The 25,094-nt window shown below is 47.1% G+C and overlaps 1 protein-coding gene and 1 long non-coding RNA gene across 12 annotated transcripts in view; one reads left to right on the forward strand and one right to left on the reverse strand.

Annotated features, from left to right (window-relative positions):
- The window catches only part of LOC142580992 (uncharacterized), a 52,314-nt gene that overhangs the window by 6,041 nt on the left and 21,179 nt on the right, over positions 1–25,094 (forward strand). For 2 of the 11 annotated variants that reach the window (XR_012828150.1, XR_012828144.1), the window contains exons 3-4: positions 15,119–15,430; positions 16,505–16,613. The exons of 2 other annotated variants lie outside the window; for them this stretch is intronic. Coding sequence is in view for 2 of the 9 variants with exons in the window: in XM_075691186.1 (XP_075547301.1) it covers positions 16,505–16,613; positions 17,203–17,235 (142 nt within the window). In the remaining 7 variants the exon portion in view is untranslated. Of the gene's footprint in view, positions 1–15,118; positions 15,431–16,504; positions 17,582–25,094 lie in introns of those variants that run through there. 7 more of the 11 variants (XR_012828192.1, XR_012828198.1, XR_012828138.1 and 4 more) reach the window with 6 other exon arrangements.
- Positions 6,380–8,809, reverse strand: LOC142571727 (uncharacterized). Its single transcript, XR_012825931.1, has 3 exons — positions 7,762–8,809; positions 6,871–6,964; positions 6,380–6,459 (listed from the first exon to the last, which is right to left on the reverse strand). It is a non-coding gene; the product is annotated as an uncharacterized LOC142571727 (long non-coding RNA).

Raw genomic sequence — 25,094 nt, forward strand, 5'->3', positions numbered from 1 at the left:
CACAGTAGCAGCAACGAACTGTATGCTGCTGGTGTGTATTTTTCGCAGGAGTGTAATCATCAACACGTTGTTTTTATAAATGCTTAAAATGTTTTACACTTGGTTAGAGCAATATTAGCGCTTTGTTTGGCTGGTTAAGCGCTGCGCCAACAAGTGTATAGACCGTGCAGACCGATCAGGCCGCTCACGTACGTCTACGCTAAGGTTCCTTCATCAGCTTGAGTTTATGCCTCCAGTCATTTGCCGAAATGATCAGCTTGCCTGTGGTTACAGGAATACAAGACACGTTCGGCGCTACGACAGAATGCTCGCAACGCACGCTGCTTCGATAGCTCTCGCTTGGGGTCGACCACCAAGCGGCTAGCGGAGAGGTCTCGCGCGGGCGGGCTCCAAAACAACCGGAAGTGGACGATGTGACGTCGCATCGTGACGCTGAATCAGTGAAGGCGGAGCTTAGCCCCGCTCGCTCGGCGAACGAGTTGAGGAGGAAAAGCATGGCTAGGGAGGAGGGTAACTTCTAATCGCTTGTAGCTCCATTAATACGTAACGCTTCACTTAAATTGTGGTGCGAATGTTCTACTTAAGCTGTACCCTACGCGTCTACAAAATTTGTCCGAACCGTTTCAGGGGCCCTTTAAATTTTAATGCATATCGCCAGAATTCAAAAACTTTCGTTTCATTTGTGTTACTCTTTTAATATAGTTTTCATTCATTTTTTTATTCTTACTTTGCTGTGCGTGCTGATTTTTCACCTTGTGTCTGTACAAGGTATCCGCTTTTTTTCCAACTGATCGAACTGAGCTGCAAGCTGACATTCTAATTTATTTTGTTCAAGTTAATTCAAGGCTTCATTGTAGTTTCTGGTCGTTGGTCTGAGATCTTCGAAAGACCTGTGGCAATTGACACCTCCTGACAGCTGACATAATAAAAACCTGCATGGCGACCCAAACGTCGTGACCGAAATCACGTATCTACTCGTCACTTATTGACCTCGTTTCTTTACCACCGGCATCTTCTTATGCAATAGGAATTTCCAGGGCTGCATACCAACATGCTCACAAGCAACACAGGTTCACGGCGTAACTCTTCGCGAAGAACAGAAATGCAGGCAGCGTAGCAATTTTTGCATTCCTCTATGAACGCTTGTGTTAACCGCATCATTTCCCACTGTAAAACAAAGGGATTGCCGCGCAACTTAATTTCTGTATTTACAGTTCGTAAACAAAACACGCCAGGCCGCTGATCAATGGTTGCAACGCGTTTTACGAGGGTACTTCCAGACGACAGCATTAAAACAACACTAAATAGAAACAGGGAGTTGAGCTGGCATAAAAGAGGGGCCCTATGGAAGGCGCACATATTTCTTCGGTGCAAAAATATTTCTTAATAGTAGAGAAATTCGTAATCGAAGTAGTCAAAAAAGCGCATTGCTTCCGTCAAATCTCATCCACACGCGCGCCAAGAACGCGCTGCTCGCAGCGGGCAAGAACATGGCGGACGCCGTAGCAGACGACGCACTTGTCTCCACCCTGAACGGAGCGGCGGGCGAGGAGGACATCGAGGCACCCTACCTCTTGGTAGAGTTACTGTATATGCTACCGCAGCTGTGGTAGCATATACAGTAACTCTACCAAGAGGTAGGGTGCCTCGATGTCCTCCTCGCCCGCCGCTCCGTTCAGGGTGGAGACAAGTGCGTCGTCTGCTACGGCGTCCGCCATGTTCTTGCCCGCTGCGAGCAGCGCGTTCTTGGCGCGCGTGTGGATGAGATTTGACGGAAGCAATGCGCTTTTTTGACTACTTCGATTACGAATTTCTCTACTATTAAGAAATATTTTTGCACCGAAGAAATATGTGCGCCTTCCATAGGGCCCCTCTTTTATGCCAGCTCAACTCCCTGTTTCTATTTAGTGTTGTTTTAATGCTGTCGTCTGGAAGTACCCTCGTAAAACGCGTTGCAACCATTGATCAGCGGCCTGGCGTGTTTTGTTTACGAACTGTAAATACAGAAATTAAGTTGCGCGGCAATCCCTTTGTTTTACAGTGGGAAATGATGCGGTTAACACAAGCGTTCATAGAGGAATGCAAAAATTGCTACGCTGCCTGCATTTCTGTTCTTCGCGAAGAGTTACGCCGTGAACCTGTGTTGCTTGTGAGCATGTTGGTATGCAGCCCTGGAAATTCCTATTGCATAAGAAGATGCCGGTGGTAAAGAAACGAGGTCAATAAGTGACGAGTAGATACGTGATTTCGGTCACGACGTTTGGGTCGCCATGCAGGTTTTTATTATGTCAGCTGTCAGGAGGTGTCAATTGCCACAGGTCTTTCGAAGATCTCAGACCAACGACCAGAAACTACAATGAAGCCTTGAATTAACTTGAACAAAATAAATTAGAATGTCAGCTTGCAGCTCAGTTCGATCAGTTGGAAAAAAAGCGGATACCTTGTACAGACACAAGGTGAAAAATCAGCACGCACAGCAAAGTAAGAATAAAAAAATGAATGAAAACTATATTAAAAGAGTAACACAAATGAAACGAAAGTTTTTGAATTCTGGCGATATGCATTAAAATTTAAAGGGCCCCTGAAACGGTTCGGACAAATTTTGTAGACGCGTAGGGTACAGCTTAAGTAGAACATCCGCACCACAATTTAAGTGAAGCGTTACGTATTAATGGAGCTACAAGCGATTAGAAGTTACCCTCCTCCCTAGCCATGCTTTTCCTCCTCAACTCGTTCGCCGAGCGAGCGGGGCTAAGCTCCGCCTTCACTGATTCAGCGTCACGATGCGACGTCACATCGTCCACTTCCGGTTGTTTTGGAGCCCGCCCGCGCGAGACCTCTCCGCTAGCCGCTTGGTGGTCGACCCCAAGCGAGAGCTATCGAAGCAGCGTGCGTTGCGAGCATTCTGTCGTAGCGCCGAACGTGTCTTGTATTCCTGTAACCACAGGCAAGCTGATCATTTCGGCAAATGACTGGAGGCATAAACTCAAGCTGATGAAGGAACCTTAGCGTAGACGTACGTGAGCGGCCTGATCGGTCTGCACGGTCTATACACTTGTTGGCGCAGCGCTTAACCAGCCAAACAAAGCGCTAATATTGCTCTAACCAAGTGTAAAACATTTTAAGCATTTATAAAAACAACGTGTTGATGATTACACTCCTGCGAAAAATACACACCAGCAGCATACAGTTCGTTGCTGCTACTGTGTATGGTTGAGCTCTGTGCCACCAGGTGGCTGCACCGTGCAGACCATTCACATTTGCTCTGCTGCTCATCTCATGGCTCATCCCGTTACGGCACAGTCAAGCGGCCGGGCTCCGTCCCCTTGCGCTTGCGTTTGCCCTAATACCGGACTCGCGAAACGCTATTGCGTTAGTAATCTTCCGGTGTAAAGTGACGGCCACAAACGCGCAAATCCTGGCACCGATCGGATAGCAGCACTCCGATGTGCAGCAGCCAGTTCGCTCGTACGCTGTCTTACAGAGGGACACGATGTCGCAGCTTGACCTATTGCCAGTCGCTACGTTTGCAGTCCACAAGGTAACAAAGTCGAATCATAGTGCTCACGAAAAGACTGAGACCGACCCTGACCGCGGAGCTCTCGTCAAAATGGAGTACGTTGTAACACAAGCAGACGACATTTGCTGTGTGCCGGAAGTGCTTAAGGGTACTGAAAAATTATTCTTGTGCATTCTCTTTATGTTACTTTCTTTTCATAAAAACAAATTAACTAACATTCCAACTATTACGAATATCATTTGTTTACCATAAAGTGGGAAAAATTATTGATCACGCGCCCTTGTCAGCCAATCGGATAGCTCGCCCCACTGACGTCGTATGGGTGATTTCGGTCATATGGGTAGGGGCGGCTTAAAATTCCACCGAGCAGTGTGCTGCGATCGGCAACGATGTGCATGTTTAAAACGTTATAATAAATTACACGCTTTACGCGGGGCACTTAGATGTGTCAATTAATGATCAGAAGGACCTACTCTAACGACTCAGTACGTTTGTAGAAAATCGTCAAAAGCGTTTCAGGGTGCCTTTAATTTCAGTGTTCACTGTAGGCTCACTCCTGCACACGTCTTGCTTGCATGCCCGTCAAGTCCCGTTGCCGCGGCTTGACACAGGTGCACACGCAGCCTCAGTCTCGCGTAGTTTGACACAAGGAGCTTTTCCACTGTTTCTTTGTGTTCCTGACAGGCACCCGTTACGCCCCACCGCAGCATCTTTGTTAAGTATGCGGTTACAGCCTTCAAAGGAGATTTCATGGTGAAAACGCTTTCCGTCCAGGTGGTGATACCATTAAACTGTTCCTCGCAAGATTTGAGAACCAGCATGACTGCATCGCTTGGGTAACGAAGGTTGCTGCCTTCAGAGACGTATTCCTTGAGGGACGTCAAGTACGCATGCTCTCTGCTGCTTGAGCCTAACAATGCGGGCTTGCACTGCTCGCAGTGGCCAATAGATTTGAGGATCCCTTTTATAAGAAACCCACCGATATGAAACAAAATCTCGCACTCAGCTGATGTTACCTCTTCGACAAAGGGGATCTCCGAGTCGTCGATAGCTTCAATCTCGGCTGCCGTTTGTTCTTGCATACCTGCCGACAGCAGGTCGATCAGGTACTGTGCGTCATCGACATAGTAGCTAGTCGTTGACGGTGTGTAGAAGAATTGGCTGACACAAACAAGCTTCAACGCACACTTCACATCGTAGGCGCTTGGAACAGGCTTCTTGAGACGTATAACCGAAAATAGATTTTCCAAGCAGTCCTGGAGCAATCGGCTAGTGAGGAAGAACTTCTAGCCTTCACTTCTTAGAAGGACATCCTGCAGGCGAATGATCACAGCTGTGGCTATCAAGAAACCCGCCTGTGAGGGCTTCCATTGGGATGTGCTCCCCATGTTTGTTCCCCGAATGGTCTCAGACGCCAAGCACAATACGTCTATGGCTGCGTGATATTTGTCCATGTGTTCAAGACTCAAGGCAGTTGATGGGTGTCGTGATGACATAAGAGCATACCACTTAAAGAAAAGCTCTAAAAACCACGCTGTAGTTTCCGCATCCGGATCCAAGATCTTCCGCTGTATCAAATACCGAATCCCGGCAGGAGCTTCTCAAAAAAACTGAACGGCCACTCCCACCTTCATCTTCGTAACATGCCCGTTCGACACGTGGCTGTCCGAGCGCGAGTTTCAGCTCCCGTTTTTTGTCAAAGTCTACCACTGCGCGCACGTGCTCAAGTTTTACTTCTCTTGAGGGTAGGTCATGTTGACACTTGGTTGCATCACTAATGGTGAAAACGACAGAACTCAGAAGTTGGCCCCTGATATTCTTAAGTACGTGTGCAGCATCTGCAGTGAAGAAGAGTTCTTTGTCTTCTAGACAAGGATGTGGTATCGAGCATATGGCGTTGGAGTTCCTGTGGCTAGAGAAGCAAAATTCACGCCACATTGCCCTGTTGGAAGAACCCATATCCGAAGTGACGACGCGGATCCTCAGGGAGATATCTGCGCAAACTTTCACGATATTCAATATGTAGTCTTTGAGAATAAGGCCGTCTATGCTCCTTTCAGTAAAGTGATAGGCAATCACTTGTTTCCACCGCCGGTTAAGACCCCCTATCATGAACACCAAGGCATGGTGGGCAGGTTCATCCGGCTTTGCAGGTAAAGTTGTTCCCCCAAGAACAACATCTTCAGCGCGATCAAGCTCATAGCCCCTGGCAATCTCCATCTCGTCTAGTAGCAGAACACAGTCTTTTTCAATGTCTTGCATACCCACCGCTTTCGTTTTTAGCAGGTCGATCACGTCAGTCAGAACACCGGGCAGAAAACTGAGTGCCTGAAGGCGACGCGCCAGAGTTCTGTTAGTTGGCAGCGGGTACCCGAGTTTCCTTAAGGTTTCATAGCCGGAAGTCCCGCATGAAAATTTAATTTGAAGTGCTTGCTTAACACTTTGCGGAGACCAAGTACTCCCTTTATTTGTTGCTATTGCGCGACAGTGCCTGTATTTGGTCTTCGTTAAGGAACTTGATGTTCTTTTCGAATGTTTCGATGTTACCTTCGAGCTTCTTAACTTTTTTCGGAGACCTTGGATTGTTGAGTTTGCCTGGGCATGCAATTCTTGAAGTTCGCAGTATTTCCGTGTCAGGTCTGCGAGCTGCTTACTTAATTCTGCGCAACAGGTACAAGCAGACTGCAGGTCAGAGACCCCGGCATTCATTCCACTGGCTGAGAGTTGCAGACCTGCTTCGTCTGTTACCAGTACACTTGAGCTGGCGTCGTGTGGGCTGCAATTCTGTCCTTGAGTCAGCTCAAACTTGCCTGGTGACGACATTGGGTCCATCGCAGCTTCATGATCATCAGTGGCTGTGTCGTGTTGATCTTCAAGTAGGGCCGAGAGGACAGTGGGTCCGGTCCTATCCTTTGGTGCCTTTCTGTGACGAGGCAAAGCTGCGAAAACAAAGGATATCATCAAAATGCATCCCATAAACAGCATTATGCAACAGCGGTACATGCCACGAACGACTTTCTTAATGTCTTTTCACTTTTCTGTCGAAAGCACCGTTTGTTGCATTCGTTACACGCTTAGAACTCCTGTAGAGCGACAAAATGTCCTTGTCGGTCAGGGTCACTAATTTTTCGTGCCCGGCGCCCTTGTGTGTGTATATATATATATATATATATACATATATATATATATATATATATATATATATATATATATATATATATATATATATATATATATATATATATATATATATATATATATATAAGTTACGTAGCAACAGCTTAAGAACGACCCCTCCCCCACCTCCTACCGAGAGATGAAAATGGAACACGCTGAAAAATTGAACTTACGTCTGAAGGAAAACACTGTGGGCACCGCATTTGGCTTTAGTTTTTTCCATCCGTCTGCTCTGTTTTGCTCGAAGCTGTCCTCTTCGAAATGAGCCTGCGCGTTCATAGAAAGTCGTAAAATTTATTTCCTTCGCAAGATATGACCAGTGTTCACACGCCTACAATTGCTGTGTTTCGTACGTTCCTAAACGTTTTCCGAACTTTACTGCAACTGCTACATTTAAAACCGCACTATTATGTTACGCAAAACAATTCCGCACGTGCGAGTAACGTCCAAGTAACGTTAATTAGCAATGGTTATACTACAGGGTGCCAGAACACTGTCGAACTTTGGGCGCACCATTATTTCCCAACCAGCTTTTTCCGGGTTGTCCTGCACCGTCCGGAAGGGCGAGATGAACGACTCAAATTGATTCGCCTGCAGCACCGAATAGCTGAAAAACATCAACGAAAGCGCAACACACCACGCCATAAACAACACAGACGCGCACATAGGTTTTCGGAACATGACGGAGACAGTCGAGATGTTATTTTTTGTAAACACTTTAATGTTAATAATAATATTTGGGGTTTTACGTGCCAAAACCACTTTCTGATTATGATGCACGCCGTAGTGGAGGACTCTGGAAATTTTGACCAACTGGGGTTCTTTAACGTGCACCTAAATCTAAGCACACGGGTGTTTTCGCATTTCGCCCCCATCGAAATGCGGCCGCCGTGGCCGGGATTCCACTTTAATGTTACTGCTACTAGTTTGCTTAACTGGTAATCTACTTGTCAGCCCAATGTTAACTACCAGGAAACATTATACGCAATCTACTTCGATCATCACTAACGCTTAAGAAAGTCCACGTCGGAAAAATAATTTCCACGAAGCGCCTCAGTACTCACACTGCATATGCACGAGGTGATCGTGGGCTGCCATTTGTCCCGCTTGATCCTTGCAGTCCACAAAATTCTTCTTGGATCTCTTGGGAACTGAAACATTCGCCAACCATTCCTTGAGTGATTACTGCACAACGGCACGCAGCAGCCGGGCATTTTGTGCCGACGACACCCAGCGAACTCGTCGCAGCAACGTCCTACCACCTGCACCGTGCAGCGCGCGCGGCGGGCATGAACATGGCGGCGGTGGCTAGAACGAACCGGTTCTGGCGGCACCGGCGCCGTCAAAGAATGTCTCCACCCTGAAAGGAGCGGCGGGCGAGGAGGATATCGAGGCACCCTACCTCTTGGCGTGCGTCGCGTACGTGTAGCTAAAAGCGTTTCAGATGGTGTGCACGTAAGGTGTACGTAGGCTTTTCACGTTTGCGTACGTGAAGCCTCTACGTACGTGTAACTAAAACTGTCTATTATTCCGTCGTCTGCTGCGTACAAGCCATCGTCTGCTTCATTAGAGAGTTGGTTTAGGGGACGCAAGTGGCTTGCGTCACCTTAACTAAAACTATCTATTAGCTAGGATGCGTGTCCCCGGGAAATGGAATGAGTCATGTATGTTCGCGTCAACGCGCTTGTTTTCTTCCTTGAGACAACATACGCGACCTACCAGTGGTTATGCGCGCACGTTCTAGGCCACGTTATCACTACCTCGTGAAATGTGACTCAGCTCGACTCGGCTGGCTGAGAAAGGCCGAATATCACCGATAGTGTCGCGCGCGCCAGAGATATTCCATAGCGTGTATAAACGCGTTCTTTTAAAGAATGATGGCCCAAAACACAAATGCCAACTCCACCGTGAGCGATGCAAATATTATGCGACCTCTGTTATGCATTCAGGTCATGCAATAGAAATTATGTTCTGTGTTCCAGCTATGCCGAGTGTACCTCAGGGCAATTAAGCTTATCATGGAAGGCGATGCTATATACGAGTGGGAAAAAATAGTGCGCAACACTTATAGAATCGAACATGATATTAGCAGTTCTTCATAGTTATTTTTTTCCTTAAATATACATTTTTATAAACCCACTCTTTGCAGCTGATGCTCACCTGGTAAAAGCAATTGCAAAAGCCTAGTTCATGCAGCTGTTGTAGCTTCTTGAAACTCGCTGTTCACAAAGATGAAAATGGCCGTATGTCTAAGCCAGATACTACCATGATCTGTAGGTTCACAAATGTGCCGACTATTTCGGAATACTCTTGCAAATTTAAGACATGACGATTTACTGCACTGTTATATATTTGCAAAACAGTATCAGAACTTTTGACGAAATTTTGAAAAATGTGCTTTGCTGTTCCTTTTTACAAATATCTGTGCCTATGCACTTAGTCCAGTCTAGTAGAACTGGTCCATACGACACATTATCTGCAGTGAAACAGCTGCTGTTGCATTAACACCTTTGTTCTCTGGCATGTCGTCACAAATTTTAGTGCCCATGATGTCACATGCGTAAATGTATGATAATTTATGATTCAGTCAAAACATGATGCACCAAAATACACCTGTAGAGCCAGTCATCTACTTCTTTTTAGTGCAAACAATTTACGGCAGCTTCAGAATAATGTATAATCACGAGTACATTAGCATTGCAAGGTCTGTCTCAAAGGTTTGTGCAGCAAGTCAGCAAAAAAGTGGAAGAGGGTGTAGTGGCGCCACTCTCTTCAATGTAAAGGACCCGGTTGACCTGTCGTGCAGCAGTCCAGCTGTACGACAAACCGGAAATGGGCTGCACTTGTGCAGAAATTAATCAAATGTCGCAAAATGTATATGAAATAATGCCCTAAAGGAAGTAACTGTGTTCTAGTGGGTCCAGCGTTTTTGGAACGGCCGTGAAGACTCCACGGACAATGCAAGATTAGAACGCCCCTTCACCTCATGCGAAGATGATAACATCGATCGCGTGCAGTCTTTTGCGACGCCGAATGGCTTTAGAATGATATCAGAAACATTTGGTTTGGAAATGTCGTCCATTCACTGGATTTTGACTGAAAAATGCTTAAGAGGATTCAAAGGCGAGCTTGATGGTATGCATCCATGGTAGAAAATAGTGCGCAAGACACAAACTAGAAAGAAGACAGGACGAGAGTTGAACAGTGTCAGAGACACGATAATTTTTTCTTCTTCTTTCTAGTCCATGTCTTTAGCGACGTTTACTACCATGGAATAAGGTTTGCGCCAAGATGGTGCCTAAACAGCTCGCTCCTGAACAAAAGCTGACAAAAAGAATGTTGCATTGGTTGGAAAACTGCAGAAGACAGCAATGAATTCTTGTAAAGGGTTGTTACCAGTGCCACGAAACTTGTAGTTACGAATACCACATTGAGCTGAAGTTACCGATCAAGAAGAGGAAAAAAAGTAAGCCAAGTACCCCACCCCCCCGTCCCCAAAAAATAGCACAAGAACAAAGCAAGTCAGTCATGTTGATAGCAGTTTGTTTTTTTACTGCAATGAAGTTGTGCACCATGAATTCGTACCTGAAGGTCAAACTTTCTATGCAGCTTTCTACATGGAGGTCCTAAAGCGTCTGAAAGATCAGGTGCGCCGATTACGACCAAATTTGTCGAAAGAAGGGCCCTGGATTCTGCACCCCGATAATGCCTCTGTGCCCTCTGCGTAGGTAGTGCGGTAGTTTTGACATGCAGTTCCATCATTATGCTGGAACACCTTTCCTACTCGCCAGATTTGGCTCCATAGAACCTTTTTTAGAGTGCAGCTCAGGCGCTCGTTTCTGCGGCGAGCGTCAGCGGAACCGGCAAACGAGCACAGCGAATGAAAGAGCGAATGCGGAACGCAATGGCGGATGAAAGACAGCGATAATGAAGAGCGCGAGGAGGAGGGTGCAGCGGAACCATGAGGCAGGAAGCGGCGGAGGAGGGTATGGTGAAAGCGTGACAAGTGTAGTGCCATGCAAGACGATGCGCTCTGCAGAGACGATGACTACGGGATGGCGCCAAGGTAGTGTGCGTCATCTGGGAGGTCTGTCTGTGGCCGCTGTGAATCACACCCACGCGCTGCCTCTCTCAATCTCCCGATTAGCGAGGCAGTCCTGCCACACTTCGCTCAGTTTGCAATGTGCTGCACAAGACAGATTGTCCGCACCAGCCAATATATAGCAAAATGAAAACACGTATAGAGCTGCGCTCAAATTTCGCATTAGGGAGTATTGCAATCGTCGGTGAATTTTTGAAAATTGAAACTCGGTGAAAATTCAAACGGAAACGACATCGCTGATGAATCGCTTATCAGTAGAGGACTTCCAAGGATGCTTCCAGCAATGGAAGAGGTGGAACCAGTGTATTGTGTCTCAGTATTTCGAAGGCTACCACACTGGTGCCTTCGAAATACTGTTTCGAAGTTTGTGAAATGTATTTTTTAACACGAACTGCACGAACTTTTGGAACAAACCTTATGTATCACTCATGAGAAAGACCAAATTCATAAAGGCTTTAAGTCTAAATCTGACATCCCCGTCCCTACATCCATGTCTTGGTGGAACGACACGTGCGACACTGGACCTGGCACAGCATCCAGTGTTCATCCATTGCTTGAGCTGCCCGTTGAGGTGACATGGATGCACCAGCAAAAATTTTTTGCCGCTGCCAACGTAGTAGGAATAACGCAATCCGAACATGCACAAAAAGTACCAAGAAGGCGCCGAAACGCAAACTGTGTGGCTGAGTACGAGTCTGCAGTTGAATGAGTTTGCTCTACTTTCAGGTTGATGGAAGGGTCTGCATGTATCGTGTAGAAATTCACCGACGAATGCGATAATCCGTAATGCAAAATTTGAGCGCAGCTGTACATGTTTCCATTTCGCCATATATTCGCTGGTGCGGACAATCTGTCTCGTGCGGCACGTTGCAAACAGAGCGAAGTGTGGCGCAAACTGCCTCGCTAATCGGGAGATCTCGAGAGGCAACGCATGATGTACAAGTGGGTGCGATCCACAGCCGCCGCCGCAGATGGACCTCCGCTCATGCAACACTTCCGTTTCCATACAGACAATGCATGCTACTCTGGTGCCATTTTGTAGCCACTGTCGCCGCAAAGCGTCCTGCACACTACGCTTTTCTTCTCATGCTTTCGCCATAACCTCCTCCTTGCGCTCTCTTCCCTATCGCAGTCTTTCATCTCCCGCTGCGCCCCGCATTTGCTTTCATCCTTCGCTGCATTTGTTCCCTCGATCGGTTACGAGGGACAATGCCGAGCTGCACTCTAAAACATGGTCGGAGAAGCTATCACTTTATTGCAGTCAGTGTTTTTCATTAACAGATAACCAACCTCCGCAGCACTAAGCTCATCTTGAGCGAATCGTGGAATGCCAGACACTGGGAACTTCTACAAGGTAGTCTTGTGCTGTCTGGGAATTGGCCACACCTGCTTAATCCACAGCCACCTCTCAAGAGGGGGACCCACCGGTCTGTGAAGAGTGCTCGGACAGCTTATCATCGATACATTCCGATGAGTTTTTTCCCATGATCTCAACAGGAAGCCTTCATCTCTCCCCTGGGTCTCCGTCGTCATTGAGGCGTGGCAGCATGTTACACAGCAGTTCCGGCATTTGTTCTTCCGCTTTGGATTTTGAGAGTATATGTCAACCAGAGCAATTGAAATTGAATTGAAACCTGCCGCCAACTGTCGTAATTGCAACCACCGTGGGACAAAAAAATCGAGTGCATCATTGACATCCAGAATCAACGCGGCCATTAAAACTGCAAACTCGACAAGCGACGGCTGTATATTCCGTGAATGATCGACATCACTCCTACTCTGCTCACTCAAAGGTATTCCAACGTTGTTGCTGGAAGCGACCTATAAGGCCACTATGGGTAGCGGCTGATGTTTTCGGCACAGCCACCAGAGAAAGAGAGAGGTGAGAATGTTCTTGAACAGACTCAAAGGCCTGCACGCCCATCCCAGAGCACAGCCCAGTCCTTCCTCTCCTGGCGACCTTGAGGGAGTGCATGCGCAGACAGACAGTTCGAGAAGGCTCGCGCTCTTTGAAGAAGATAAGGATGAGAGAGAAGCAACTTAGCGTACGCTGCGGCGCCTACTCCTATTCTCAGCGCCCCTACCCGTCGCTAGAATTTTCGGGCCATGTTATATAAAGCCTGCGATAAATGGAGCAGACTTTCCCGGCAAACATAGCCCGGCGCAAATAGACACGGCGGGACGACACCGATGGTTCGCTGGAATCGCTTACGCTCGGTGAAAAACAGGCGGACGCTGCCGCGCGCTTGACGCTCATTTGTCCGTGTTACCAGACTCTAGGAATGTGTTTTTGGATACGAAAAAAATACTAAATAGGCTTTTTATTGTATTATTTGTTGTTAATGACTAAACAACTTGGAAAACTGTTTCATAAAGGCGCTTACAAACGATTTCTGCACATTTCATTGAGCTGCAAGCGTTTAAGCGGGCTGGTTTTGCGCCGTCTGGCTACGTTGAGCGGTGGCGCCGCGGAGCGCAGGCGTCGCAGAATGTTTTATGGCACGGAGGAAGGAAACTAAGGAGAGGCCCTATACCCCCTCCACGCGCTAGGAGAAAAGTGTGGCGGAAATGACGTATAGGTTCTCATTCTTTTTGCTGCTTTTTTATTTTTTTTGCTGCATGGCCACGCCTTTTGGGCCACAATGGCGGCGTTGTTCTGATTTTTTGAGCACTCACACGTGTTGCTCTGGTAGGTTTCGTGCCGTGGCAAAGGCGCTGTGTGGGCGGGTTTGCGTTAGTCACCGTGTCTTGTTGCGCTGTGTTACCTGCACCGTGCTCTGCCGGATGTTGCGCGAGCGTGCGCTAAACCACGCGCAGCGCAGCGTGGTTTCGCGAAAGATGTAAACAAGAGAGGAGGGTGGCACAAAAGGCGGAGCATCGCCATGAGCAACGCCAACTTCCGGCTTCACTTTTGCTTCACAAAGAGTGACGTCAGGGCCTCTCCTTAGTTTCCTTCCTCCGTGTTTTATGGTTTTCGAACTGTGACTCTAGTTTACTTTGTGTAAAAGCACATTGTGGATATTCATGTTTACTTTAGTTTCAGTTCCTGTTTTAAAGCCTCCTCCAACAACAAGTGTTTACTACTGCAGCCGGAGAGGATAGAATTATCGGTATTTGGCTTGAAATGGGCCTGTCAGCGACTCTCGTTCTTGATGCCCTAGGCATTCCGTGCGTTGCCCGGGCCCAAACAGGTGCAAACAGCCAGAAGACAAGGCATGGTCGGCTTCTAACTATAGTCTGTGGTCGTTCTTTTCCCTCAAGGCACTCAGCAGAAGGGACTTATGGTTGTAGTAGAGCAGGGGTGGTTTCTCACCGAAGAAGCACAAAACCAAGCTTTGCGAGCACGTGTGCTGACAGCGAAAAAAAAAAAAAAAAAAAGCTTCGGGCGCCGCGAACAAGAAACCGTTTCGTTCCCTATACCCGCACCCATATGGGCAGCACCACACACACAAAAAAGACAATAATAAGAAAAGCAGTACAATGCACGCACTATTTTGCGCCATGGAACCTTCGATTGGGTTGGTAATAAAACTGCACCGCACTTATAGTTATTATCTGTTTCACGAGCACCTAACTTAAGTTTGTAGATAAAAAATAAGTTTACACAAATTTGCACTCTTAAACATTCAATATCTGGCTGTGATGATCAACGGTGTCCCTTTCATGCGCAGAGAGCCCGAAAGTGTGCGGCCAACTAGCCTAAACGCCCGCATTCAATCGCTTAAGCGCGGCCGCATGATGGATGCTCAGATGGAAAACCAAGAATACACAAAAACCAACCAGCTGGCAGAAGTCGGAGGGAGATCGATTGTCGCGATGCCTGGTGAGCGCGCAAGGCGCTCCCGTCACTTCCGACGGCGATTTTCGCCGAGCGGCATTTTTCTGATCGGACCAGGTAGCCGGCGGGGGTCAAATTTTGGACGCCGAGGGGCGAGCGTTCGCCGCCAGGCATATTTCATCGCCTAACGCCCATTTTCCGCTCCATGTATCCCGGGCTTAAGAGCGTGCTCGGCCAACTGCATGTTCCTACTTAGTTTTTGTGTCAGGCTACGAGCAGCGAAGTAGATTCCAAGTTTCATTAAGCTAATTAACTGAGAAGTATGCTTAATCACAAACTACAAGCAAACATGTTTTGTTTCGTGCACTCGTTTGTCTTTGCTGTCCAACCACGTTCACACCATGGATTGGGGGCGAACTTGGGAGCACAATGACAGGTTCACTGGCATTCCACCTTCACAGAGTGGATTGGCCCCCAATTTTTTCTCTTAAAACCAGAACACACTTTTGGCATTCCATTCTTTGGTGGTCTTACTTTACAGGTATCTTATTTCAGGAAACCGTGAAAAACAATGGACAGATATCTCATCAAGAAAAACAGACCTCCCAAAGAGGATGACGAAGGGACACGTAATCCACCCGGCATGGGACCTTCAACATCTGCTTCTGAACCTATGGAAGTTTGCCTTAGCGACACAGGCTTCACATCTGCCACTGTAACCATTACCTGCGCACGCATGCAAATTGTTGGCAAGGATCCAGTCCCTAACATTAAAGCACAGCAGGGACAACATTACCGACCAGCTTGGAAACATGCGTCCTAATGGCTTCTGCACGGCACATGCGTGGACAAGGTATTCTGTGAGACCCGTCGCACTGCTTGTGAGATGAACATTTTTCTTCCAAATATTTCATGTTCTAAGGATAAGGACTCGCTTGATTTTTGTGCAATATAGGTTTTGTAAGTGGAAGAAAGCTTATAAGTTCTGAAAGTCATGAGGCCTCGTATCTGCGTCGTGCAGCCACGAGCGGAACTGCAGCTGTGAAGAGTGGGGTGAATATAGCAACTGCGTGTGCTATTAGGAAGCAAAAAAAAAAAAAATGGAAGACGCAAGGAAAGCGCTGATAGCGACGTTACGTCCACTGAAGTACTTAGCATGCCAAGAATTGGCAGTACGTGGTCATGATGATACAGAGAGTAATCTATGACAGCTTCTGGAACTGGATCAACAAGCTTACGCGACTTCGAGGTCTGCTCTCACCACGTCAATCAACCATTCTGAAATACCTCTAAAGACAAACAAAAACAACTAGCCCATCTTGTAAAGAACACCCACGGTGTCCTGAAGTTACATTTTAAAAGATTTGGTTGATTCGCTGTTCAAACTATTTTAGTCTTATTGTATTTTGTGCTCCTTGCTATTCTCCTTTCGTGATCTCCCTCTCCTTTCATTTTTTGGATTACACTCCCCACCCAGGAAAATCAAATCCTGCGTACATCACTACTTCTAGTACAAATTGCTCTGCCCGTAAACACAGTTGCCTGGCATATAAGACCAGTCAGCAAGGCGGCAGTCTGCTGCTAGTATGTTTATTTGAATAATGAAGCCCATTTCATTAATATAGTACCAGTCGTAGTGCCGTAGCCATGGCACTATGTGCAGGAAATTTATTCATAAAGAACAGGAAAGTGCACCGTATGCATTAATGTGCACTCAATTTACCATAGGGCTGGAGAAAACGGCTGTGTCTGTTTCCCCTTTATTTTGTCTAATGTAGTCTTGAAGAGTGTCAGTGTCGTCGAGCACAATACCGTACAATTACGTGTGTCATCATTCTCTTTCTGAAACTATTACATTGTTTGCTGTTTGCGCTACCTGTACTTGCAGTGGCAATATTCCCTAATTGTCGTCCTTGTTTTATTTTAGGACCCAAATGCTGAGGAAGTCGTACAAAAATGCGGCGCCATTGTTGCATCAATACGCAAGAAGTGTTGAATGTAGCCGATCTGCATTTGGAATATCACAACGTGACGAGGTAGAACTCACAGCTGCGAATGACAGGAAAGCTCGTTACCACTTTTTCTAGTCAATTAGGCCTGACAAATTCTGCATGCAAGCATAAAGGTTAAACTGTAAATATGAACTGAGTCTGGTGACAGACTTGATTGAGATTCTCTCCCCTGTAGAGGAAGGCGCTGAGTTGCTGTAGAAAAGGCACAAGACAGCCGGAGTTTTGCTTCCCGCATTGCGAAATATTGAAGTTTCCCTCGTGGAAATCTTAAGCAAAGGCAGACTTCTTTGCAAAGAGGCGGCTAAAGGCCTACAGCATAGCTTGGAGAAGCTGTTCGCAAGCACATGGACCGACTTTTTTTTTATGGGTGCCCTCCTAGGCCCACGGTTTAAGTCTTCTTGGTGTTCAGCTGCAACAGCCGAGTAGATGCATTCTGCTGTATTGGGAAGGGGGTTTCTTTTGTTAGGGCAGGACAGTGCAAGCACCGTAGAAAATGCAGACTCTGAAGCAGGGCCAAGCAGACTGATGTTTAGAAACATCAGGCATAATGAAAACGCCCACCAAGACAATATGCATGGATCCATTGCAGGGGAAATTTCTCTTTACCTTACAGAGGGAACTTGTGCAGACACGGCTAAGCCCCTGACCTATTGGAAAGCGAACGCTAGCCGCTTTCCCTTTCTTTCCCACCTCGCAAAGGCAGTTTTCACTGTCAATGCAACGTCAACTGATGTGGAACGAGTGTTTTCTACGGCATCCCTGATAATGACAGCGAAGCGAAATGGCTGTCAAGCATCTTTTTTGAGCAGCTCATGTTTGTGAAGTGCAACACATAGAAAGAAATAGTTTTTTCTCACTTTTTTTGTTTCTAGAACCGTTGAAGCAGCAGTCATTCACAGTTCAGGTATTCAAAACTAAACAGCGACCCATTAAGCTCAAGACACTGTTGCAAAATTTCAATGAATAAAACCAAAATAAAGCTTCTTTTGGCACCTTGCATTGCTTGCGACTTTTATTGCAGCATTTAAAATTACAAGGGCACCTAAGCAAAAATACGCAATGTTGTCATTTTAGCATTAACACATTTAAGCTTAAACAATATGAAAACATCATAAGCCGTTAAAACATGCTGACAATGCAAACGTACTATAGGTAGCGGGAGAAGTGCCCTTATCAGAATTTGTAAGGTGGTTGTGCTGCACGAGATATGTCGCCAAGCTACTATCCCTTGACCTTGGTAATGCATTTTGCATATTTTGCAATTCTTGCCGCGTCTGATGACATCAGCTTTATGGTGCGTTCATCGGCAACTCAAAACTACCAAGATACTTTTTCTACGTTAAAGAATTACAGGAATAGAACTGCCCGGCCATTCCCAGAGTGGGAATGGGTTTTTACATTCCGAGAAATTGAAAGGAACGGAACTGCGGAAAGATAGAATTCCCCAGAATGGAACTGGAATGGAATGGGGGCATCCTTCCGCAACACTGCTTCAAAAGGTCCATTTATTATGACACCTTGCAGCGTTGCAATACGTCCTATAAATTAAAGCATAAAATGCAAGAACTGAAGCAGAGGCTTATAGAACTTCTGTAAGCACACATATTTAGCTTTACCACTCGCTTCTTTTGGTTATACACCAAGCAGTCAGCAAAAAGCTGCATCAATTCATGGAGAAGTACCACGCAAGCAAAACAGGCCACCAACAATTCAAAGTGCATGAGTGAAGAATGCGGAGTGCCTGTGGTGTTGCGCTCTAAACTCAAGGGCATGGGATCAAATCTTTGCTGCGGTTGCTGCATTTCTACGGGGCAAAATAGAGAAATGCCTGTGCACTGTGCATTGGGTGCACATTAGAGAACCCCAGATGGTCAAAATTAACCTGGAGTTGCCAACTACGGTGTGCCTCATAATAATAATCATCACCATCAGCCTGGTTACGACCACTGCAGGGCAAAGACCTCTCCCATACTTCTCCAACTACCCCGGTCATGTACTAATTGTGGCCATGTTGTCCCTGCAAATTTCTTCATCTCATCCGCCCATCTAACTTTCTGCCGCCCCCTGCTACACTTCCCTTCCCTTGGAATCCAGTCTGTAACCCTCAATGACCATCGGTTATCTTCCCTCCTCATTACATGTCCTGCCCATGCCCCCCCCCCCCCCCCCATTTCTTTTTCTTGATTTCAACTAAGATGTCAATAACTCGCGTTTCTTCCTTCACCCAATCTGCTCTTTTCTTATCCCTTAACATTACACTCATCATTCTTCTTTCCATAGCTTGCTGCATTGTCCTCAATTTATGTAGAACCCTTTTCATAAGCCTTCAGGTTTCTGCCCCGTACGTGATTACTGTAAGACACAGCTGTTATACACTTTTCTCTTTGGGAATAATGGCAACCTGCTGTTCATGATCTGAGAATGCCTGCCAAACGCACCCCAGCCCGTTCTTATTCTTGCGATTTCAGTCTCATGATCCGGATCCGCAGTCACTACCTGCCCTCCAGTAGATGAATTGCCCTACCACTTCCAGTGCCTCGCTACCTGTCGTAAACTGCTGTTCTATTCCGAGACTGTTAAACATTATTTTAGTTTTCTGAAGATTCATTTTTAGACCCACCCTTCTGCTTTGCCTCTCCAGGTCAGTGAGCATGCATTGCAATTGGTCCCGAGTTACTAAGCAAGGCAATATCATCAGCAAATCACAAGTTCCTAAAGTATTCCCTATCAACTCTTATCCCCAATTTTTCCCAATCCAGGTTTCTGAATACCTCCTGTAAACACGCTGTGAATAGCATTGGAGAGATCGTATCTCCCTGCCTGACGCTTTTCTTTATTGGGATTTTGTTGCTTTCTTTATGGAGGACTCATAATCATATCGCAGTAAACCCTGTAATGGCCAACGTATCATATACGCTACGCTGAGCTTGACACCTCAAAATGCTGATTGAAGCGTGGGAAATCTAATGCAAACCTCATAGTTGCGTCATTGATATGCAGGAGTAAAGTTTGAGCGGTGGATAGTTCAGGAAATCAATAAAGGTATAACTGAAAAGGTGTTTTTTTCCCCACAATAGTATTCTTTGTGGCCAGAAATAAATGTTAATTAATGAAAGCCAATCAAGAGCGAAGTTCCAGTAATAGGCAGTTCTACCAGAGTTGCACAATGCCTTAAACTTTCCTTCTTTATGTTGGTTCAGCTAGGTATTGTCGCTCAAAATAGAGGCGTACGGGAAGATGCCTGCGCAAAGCACTTGGCACATCACTATTTTCTTGAGCAAGGTCTCACTCTAACACAGAAGGCCGTCGTAGGCAGTCATTTCTGCATTCAAAGGAAAATGCAGGCTCACTATCTATTTCACTCTATTCTGTACAAATGCATCGCTCCACACGAGGGTTCAGACAAGGTGCCACCTAGAGTTGGACTGCACGGTACAGGCGACTTGAAAGCCTCGGGCACATTTTGCATGGACCAATTGATCAACATGTCACTTGAGAGCATAGGCACCATAAATTCCAGTATATTCTTTTTGTTTTTGAAACCTTGCAGATATAAAGATAGCATAAGTACACTTTCTACGTAAATGGAATGAAGCATGATATTACTGTCATTCAGCCTGGTCGACAAAAATGTGGAGTTATCAAACAACCACATGCGTGTTATCAATTTGTAGCTTGCAGCAGTTCACACTGGTGGTGATGGAGTTGAGAACCATCCACTTTCTGCATTTCATAAATGAAGAGGTGTGGACCCAGGCAGAATGGTGCATTAATGACCGAAAGTGAATTAATATTCACTTTACTGTCCTTTTAAAGCAGGCTGCACAGCATACAGCCTGCAAGCAGATTTACAGCAGCCTGCAGCCGAATTTGGACTTCTGTGGTGTACAGGCACTGGAATCTGAGTATGATGATATGATGAGAAACAATAATTTTGCTGTTAAAAATATACATGAACCAATGGTGGCATCAGGTAAATTAAAACAAAAAAGGCGTGGTACGTACTTTCTCCTTGTTGAGTACAGATAAAGACACACGACCACCAAATATATTCTTTAATTTACCAATACAAAAACTGCATTACTGCTGCAGCACACACAGCTGGATTGAACATCCGCTTTCCCAATATGTTTCAATTTCATGAACAGTAGCACCTGTAAACAGATGCTCTTGTTTAGTGTATTCGCCATACTTTTTAGCCTTTTTCTCATATTTCGGCGCATCAGGAGCAAGTGTCAGTCAAGATTATTCGGATGTGGTAACATTACGCCAACAACGTCATCCGAGGCTTTCTGCCAGGCCAATACAAATAGCATGCTGCTCTTCAACACATTTGAAGAAGCTTGTAATGAAGTGACTAGGGCTTGGTAGAGTGATTTCTTGACATGATGCTAGCCTGGCTCATATCAGTAATAGGAGAGCCACTTATTTCCATTCGAATGGTAAAAGCTGCAATATTTTCTATCCATATACTTAAGAAGTGAAATGGGAATTGTTATGTACTGGGAATTACTTTATTCCTCACATAGTACACATAAAGAACGTAGCCTTTTCGGAGAGATGGCGACCACACTACACCACTTGGCGCGAACACGCTGTGCACGTGATTGTCCCACACTAGGGCTTGCCAGGGATGTGGCTCCACCCATCGGCGCAGTGGGGAACGTTCACATGTAGTTCCGGACACTACCACTATGCGGCTGCACCCATCCGCATCCGAGGACCAAAACCCGAACTAATCAAGGACACAACACTTTTCCCCCCTTAGAAGGATGCCTTGTACCAAGTAGGCTGCCGTCTGATCCGCGCTGGTCGTTTCGGTATGCTCGATTCAGATTCGAGTGGACGTGAAGAAGGCATAGCTGGTGTGCTTTCCACTGGATGACCCACGTGAGCATTGCTGAGGCTTGTCGGTCCAGCTTTACTTCGCCGGTGCGCTTCCTAAGCTGGTTTAGATGGCGTCTAACAATTCTTCCTGGGCATTTCACAAGCCAGGATCTGTGGCCCATCCTTTTAACCAGAGTTCCTTCTGTCCAGTCTGGCCCCTTGCCGAATTGTTTTACCCACACGGCTTCACCTTGCACGAGTTGACGACTCTTGGGTAGGTCAGGTTGTGCAGCCTCCTGTCCTTCCGATGCAATGATGAGGTCGAACTGGTTTGGCAGCTCCCGCCCAAACATGGCTTTAGCCGGTGTTAGCCCGGTTGACTGATGTACAGTGGTATGCTGCCGAAACAGAAAACGTGACAAGCGAACACTGAGCGAACCGGATGGTTCTCTGGCCAGTGCCCTCTTCAGTTCTCCAACATAACGTTCTGCTTGCCCATTTGTAGCAGGGTGGTATGGGGCTGACGTTACGCTTCGAATGCCATTTCTCTGGTAGAAGTCTTGTATCTCGGAAGACACAAATGCAGCCCCATTGTCCGACATAACCTTGCGTGGTATGCCAAATGTGGCGAACAAAGAGCGCAGCACTCTAATGACTGCTGTTGATGTCGGGCTGTTCGCCAGTCGCACCTCTACCCACTTGGTGAAAGCGTCGACAACAACCAAAAAGGTATGTCCTTCTACCGGACCTGCAAAGTCCACGTGCAATGTGTGCCATGGTGTCGTTGGCTGCGTCCAATTTGGAACTGGAGCCTTTTTTGGATCGCTCTGGGTGCACTGGCACTGGTTGCATGACTTGACAGTTGTTTCGATCTCGGCGTCCAAGCCAGGCCACCAAAGATAACTACGCGCACAAGCTTTCATGGCTACAATTCCACGATGGCCTGCGTGAACCAATGAAATGGCCTGTTCTCGTGCTCCTGCAGGTATGACAATTCTTTAGCCCCAGCTGATGCATCCTCGATGGATAGCAAGTTCGGTGGCTCTTCTGCGGTATGAGGTAAAACTGTCTCCCTGCAGACGCTGCACGGTGCCATTATGTACTGCTGAAAAGACCTCTGCAAGAATTGGATCCTCTTGCGTTAGTGTAGCCACAACCTCAACTATCAATGGCGGTCATGGTAACGCCTCGAACATGAGCATGTCTCCAGGTGGGTTAGGCTCTTCAATGCGGTCTGGCAGAGGCAGTCTACTCAGCGCATCTGCATTCTGATGACGACTACCAGCACGATACTAGAGGTCGTAGTTGTATGCTGACAGTTTAAGGCACCACCTTTTCATTCGGGGCGAAATCATTTCTGGTACCGGCTTCCGTTGTCCAAGAATCCCCAGCAACGGCTGGTGGTCAGTCACGAACGTGACTTCTCGACCCACAATGTACTTGTGGAAGTGTGTGGCTGCAAAGACTACAGCAAGACCTTCACGGTCAAGTTGTGCATAGTTACATTCAGCAGCACCCAATGTTCGGGATGCAAACGCAATCGGTGCCTCTCTGCCTTGGCTGTCCAGCTGAGCAAGCACTGCCCCTACACCATAAGGTGAAGCATCACATGAAATCAAAAGGGGCTTGTTTTCGTCATAGTGTGACAGGACAGTCCTCGACAACAAGCACTGTTTGAGCTCATCAAACGCTTTTTGGTGCTGTTGTTCCCACTTCCAAGTCTTATCCTTTGCCAGAAGTTCATACAGGGTTGCTGCCACTGTAGCACGGCGCTCCAGAAAGCGGTCATAGAAGGCCAACATGCCTAAACATGACTGCAGTGTCTGCTTACTTGTGGGCGCTGGTGCCTTCCCGATAGCTTCCACTTTTTCCTCAGATGTGTGAATCCCTGCTGCATCAATCTTGTGACCCAGGAATTTAACCTCCGCCACACCAAACTGACACTTGGATTTGCACAATCGTAGGTTTGCCTGAGCCAGCCGCTGGAGAACTGACACTAGACGGTCCTTGTGCTCTTTTGCTGTTGCTCCACCCCAATGATATCGTCCAGGTAAACACAAACTCCCGGCAAGCCGCTCAAAGTAGTCTCCATAAACCGCTGGAAAATTGCTGGGGCGGACCAGGTGCGCAGATGTACATCGTCCTGCCTCAGAGAGGGTGGGTGTGCATGCCATACGGTTTTAAATGTGTCTCTGCTAACCATGGTGCACGCTGCACCGGAGTCGACCTCAAAAGTCACAGGCCTGCCGTGCACTATAAGCGTCAGAGTAAACTTCGGGGTGCTGAATCAGTCTGCCACTGCACAGAGGTCATGCAATGTAGAAACCTCATGTTTGGTTTCGTTAGTCACTTCCGCAGTCCGTGAAGTTTCTAAGGAGAAGCTACGCTGGTATGTCTTTTTCTCAGCCTTCTTCCTGGAAATACAAGCCTTGGCAATGTGCCCTTGTTTCCGGCAGCAATTGCAAATAGTTGTGCTGAACTTACACGTTTTGGGACTGTGCGAACCGTCGCAACGCCAGCAGCGTTGCCCTTGGTGAGAATGCGTCTTGGAGGTCGAAGCGCTGTAGCCGGCCCGCGTAGCCTCCTTGCTGACTTCCGCATGATCAGCTTTTATCTGTCGTTGCTGCTGAACGGCACTTTCCGCTCGAATAGCGAAATCATAAGCCTTGCTAAAGGTCAGATCCTTCTCTGCAAACAGTCGCTGTTGAAGATTTTGGTCGCGGAGATCACACACGAAGCGATCGCGCAACACCACATCTAATGACAGAAGCGTTGGATTGCAGCCCGTAGCTCCCTGCTGTGTTGGTGATGCCGTTCCCTCAGCTGGCGTCGCCGTAGCTGTAGTTGCCGTCGGCAGCGTGCCGAAATTGCAGCTCGTAGCCAACTTGCGTAGGGCGGCCACGTAGTCGTTTACCGACTCGCCTGGGAGCTGATCTCGCCTTTGGGACATCGCACGACTGTAGACTTCAGACGGTCGAGGGTCGTAATGTGCCTGAAGTGCAGCCACGATCTCGGCATAGCTCACTTGGTCGGGCGTCTTCGGTTGAAGCAGCGCACAAAGCACGTCGTAAATTTGAGCACGGCACAGTGTAAGCAAGTGTGCTCGTTGCTTGACAGGGTCAGTCACATTGTTGGCCTCGAAGAAAAACTGTTGCCGGCCGAACCACGATACCCAGTTGGAGCCAGTAAACTCATCCAAACGTGCAGAAAAATCATGCTGCCGCTCAGCCATGACTTACTGGATGCTCCCCGATGCCCTCTGGGCTTCCCTGCCACAGGTGATCCGCCTCGTCGCCAATGTTATGTACTAGGAATTACCTTATTCCTCACATAGTACACATAAAGAACGTAGCGTTTTCGGAGAGACGGCGACCACTACATCACTTGGCGCGAACACGCTGTCCACGTGATTGTCCCACACCAGGGTAGGCACCATAACCAGGGCTTGCCAGGGATGTGGCTCCACCCATCGGCACAGTGGGGAACGTTCACATGTAGTTCCGGACACTACCACTATGCGGCTGCACCCGTCCGCATCCAAGGACCGAAACCCGAACTAATCATGGACACACAGGAATGACGCTTTTTAATTCAAAGATAAGTGTTCGTGTGTGTAAACAAATCTTCATAACATGACTTTTGGCAGAATGCCAACAGCGTTTCATTTGACTCGAAGTT

Source organism: Dermacentor variabilis, chromosome 1 (genome assembly GCF_050947875.1).
Source record: "Dermacentor variabilis isolate Ectoservices chromosome 1, ASM5094787v1, whole genome shotgun sequence".
Taxonomy (NCBI): Eukaryota; Metazoa; Arthropoda; class Arachnida; order Ixodida; family Ixodidae; genus Dermacentor; species Dermacentor variabilis.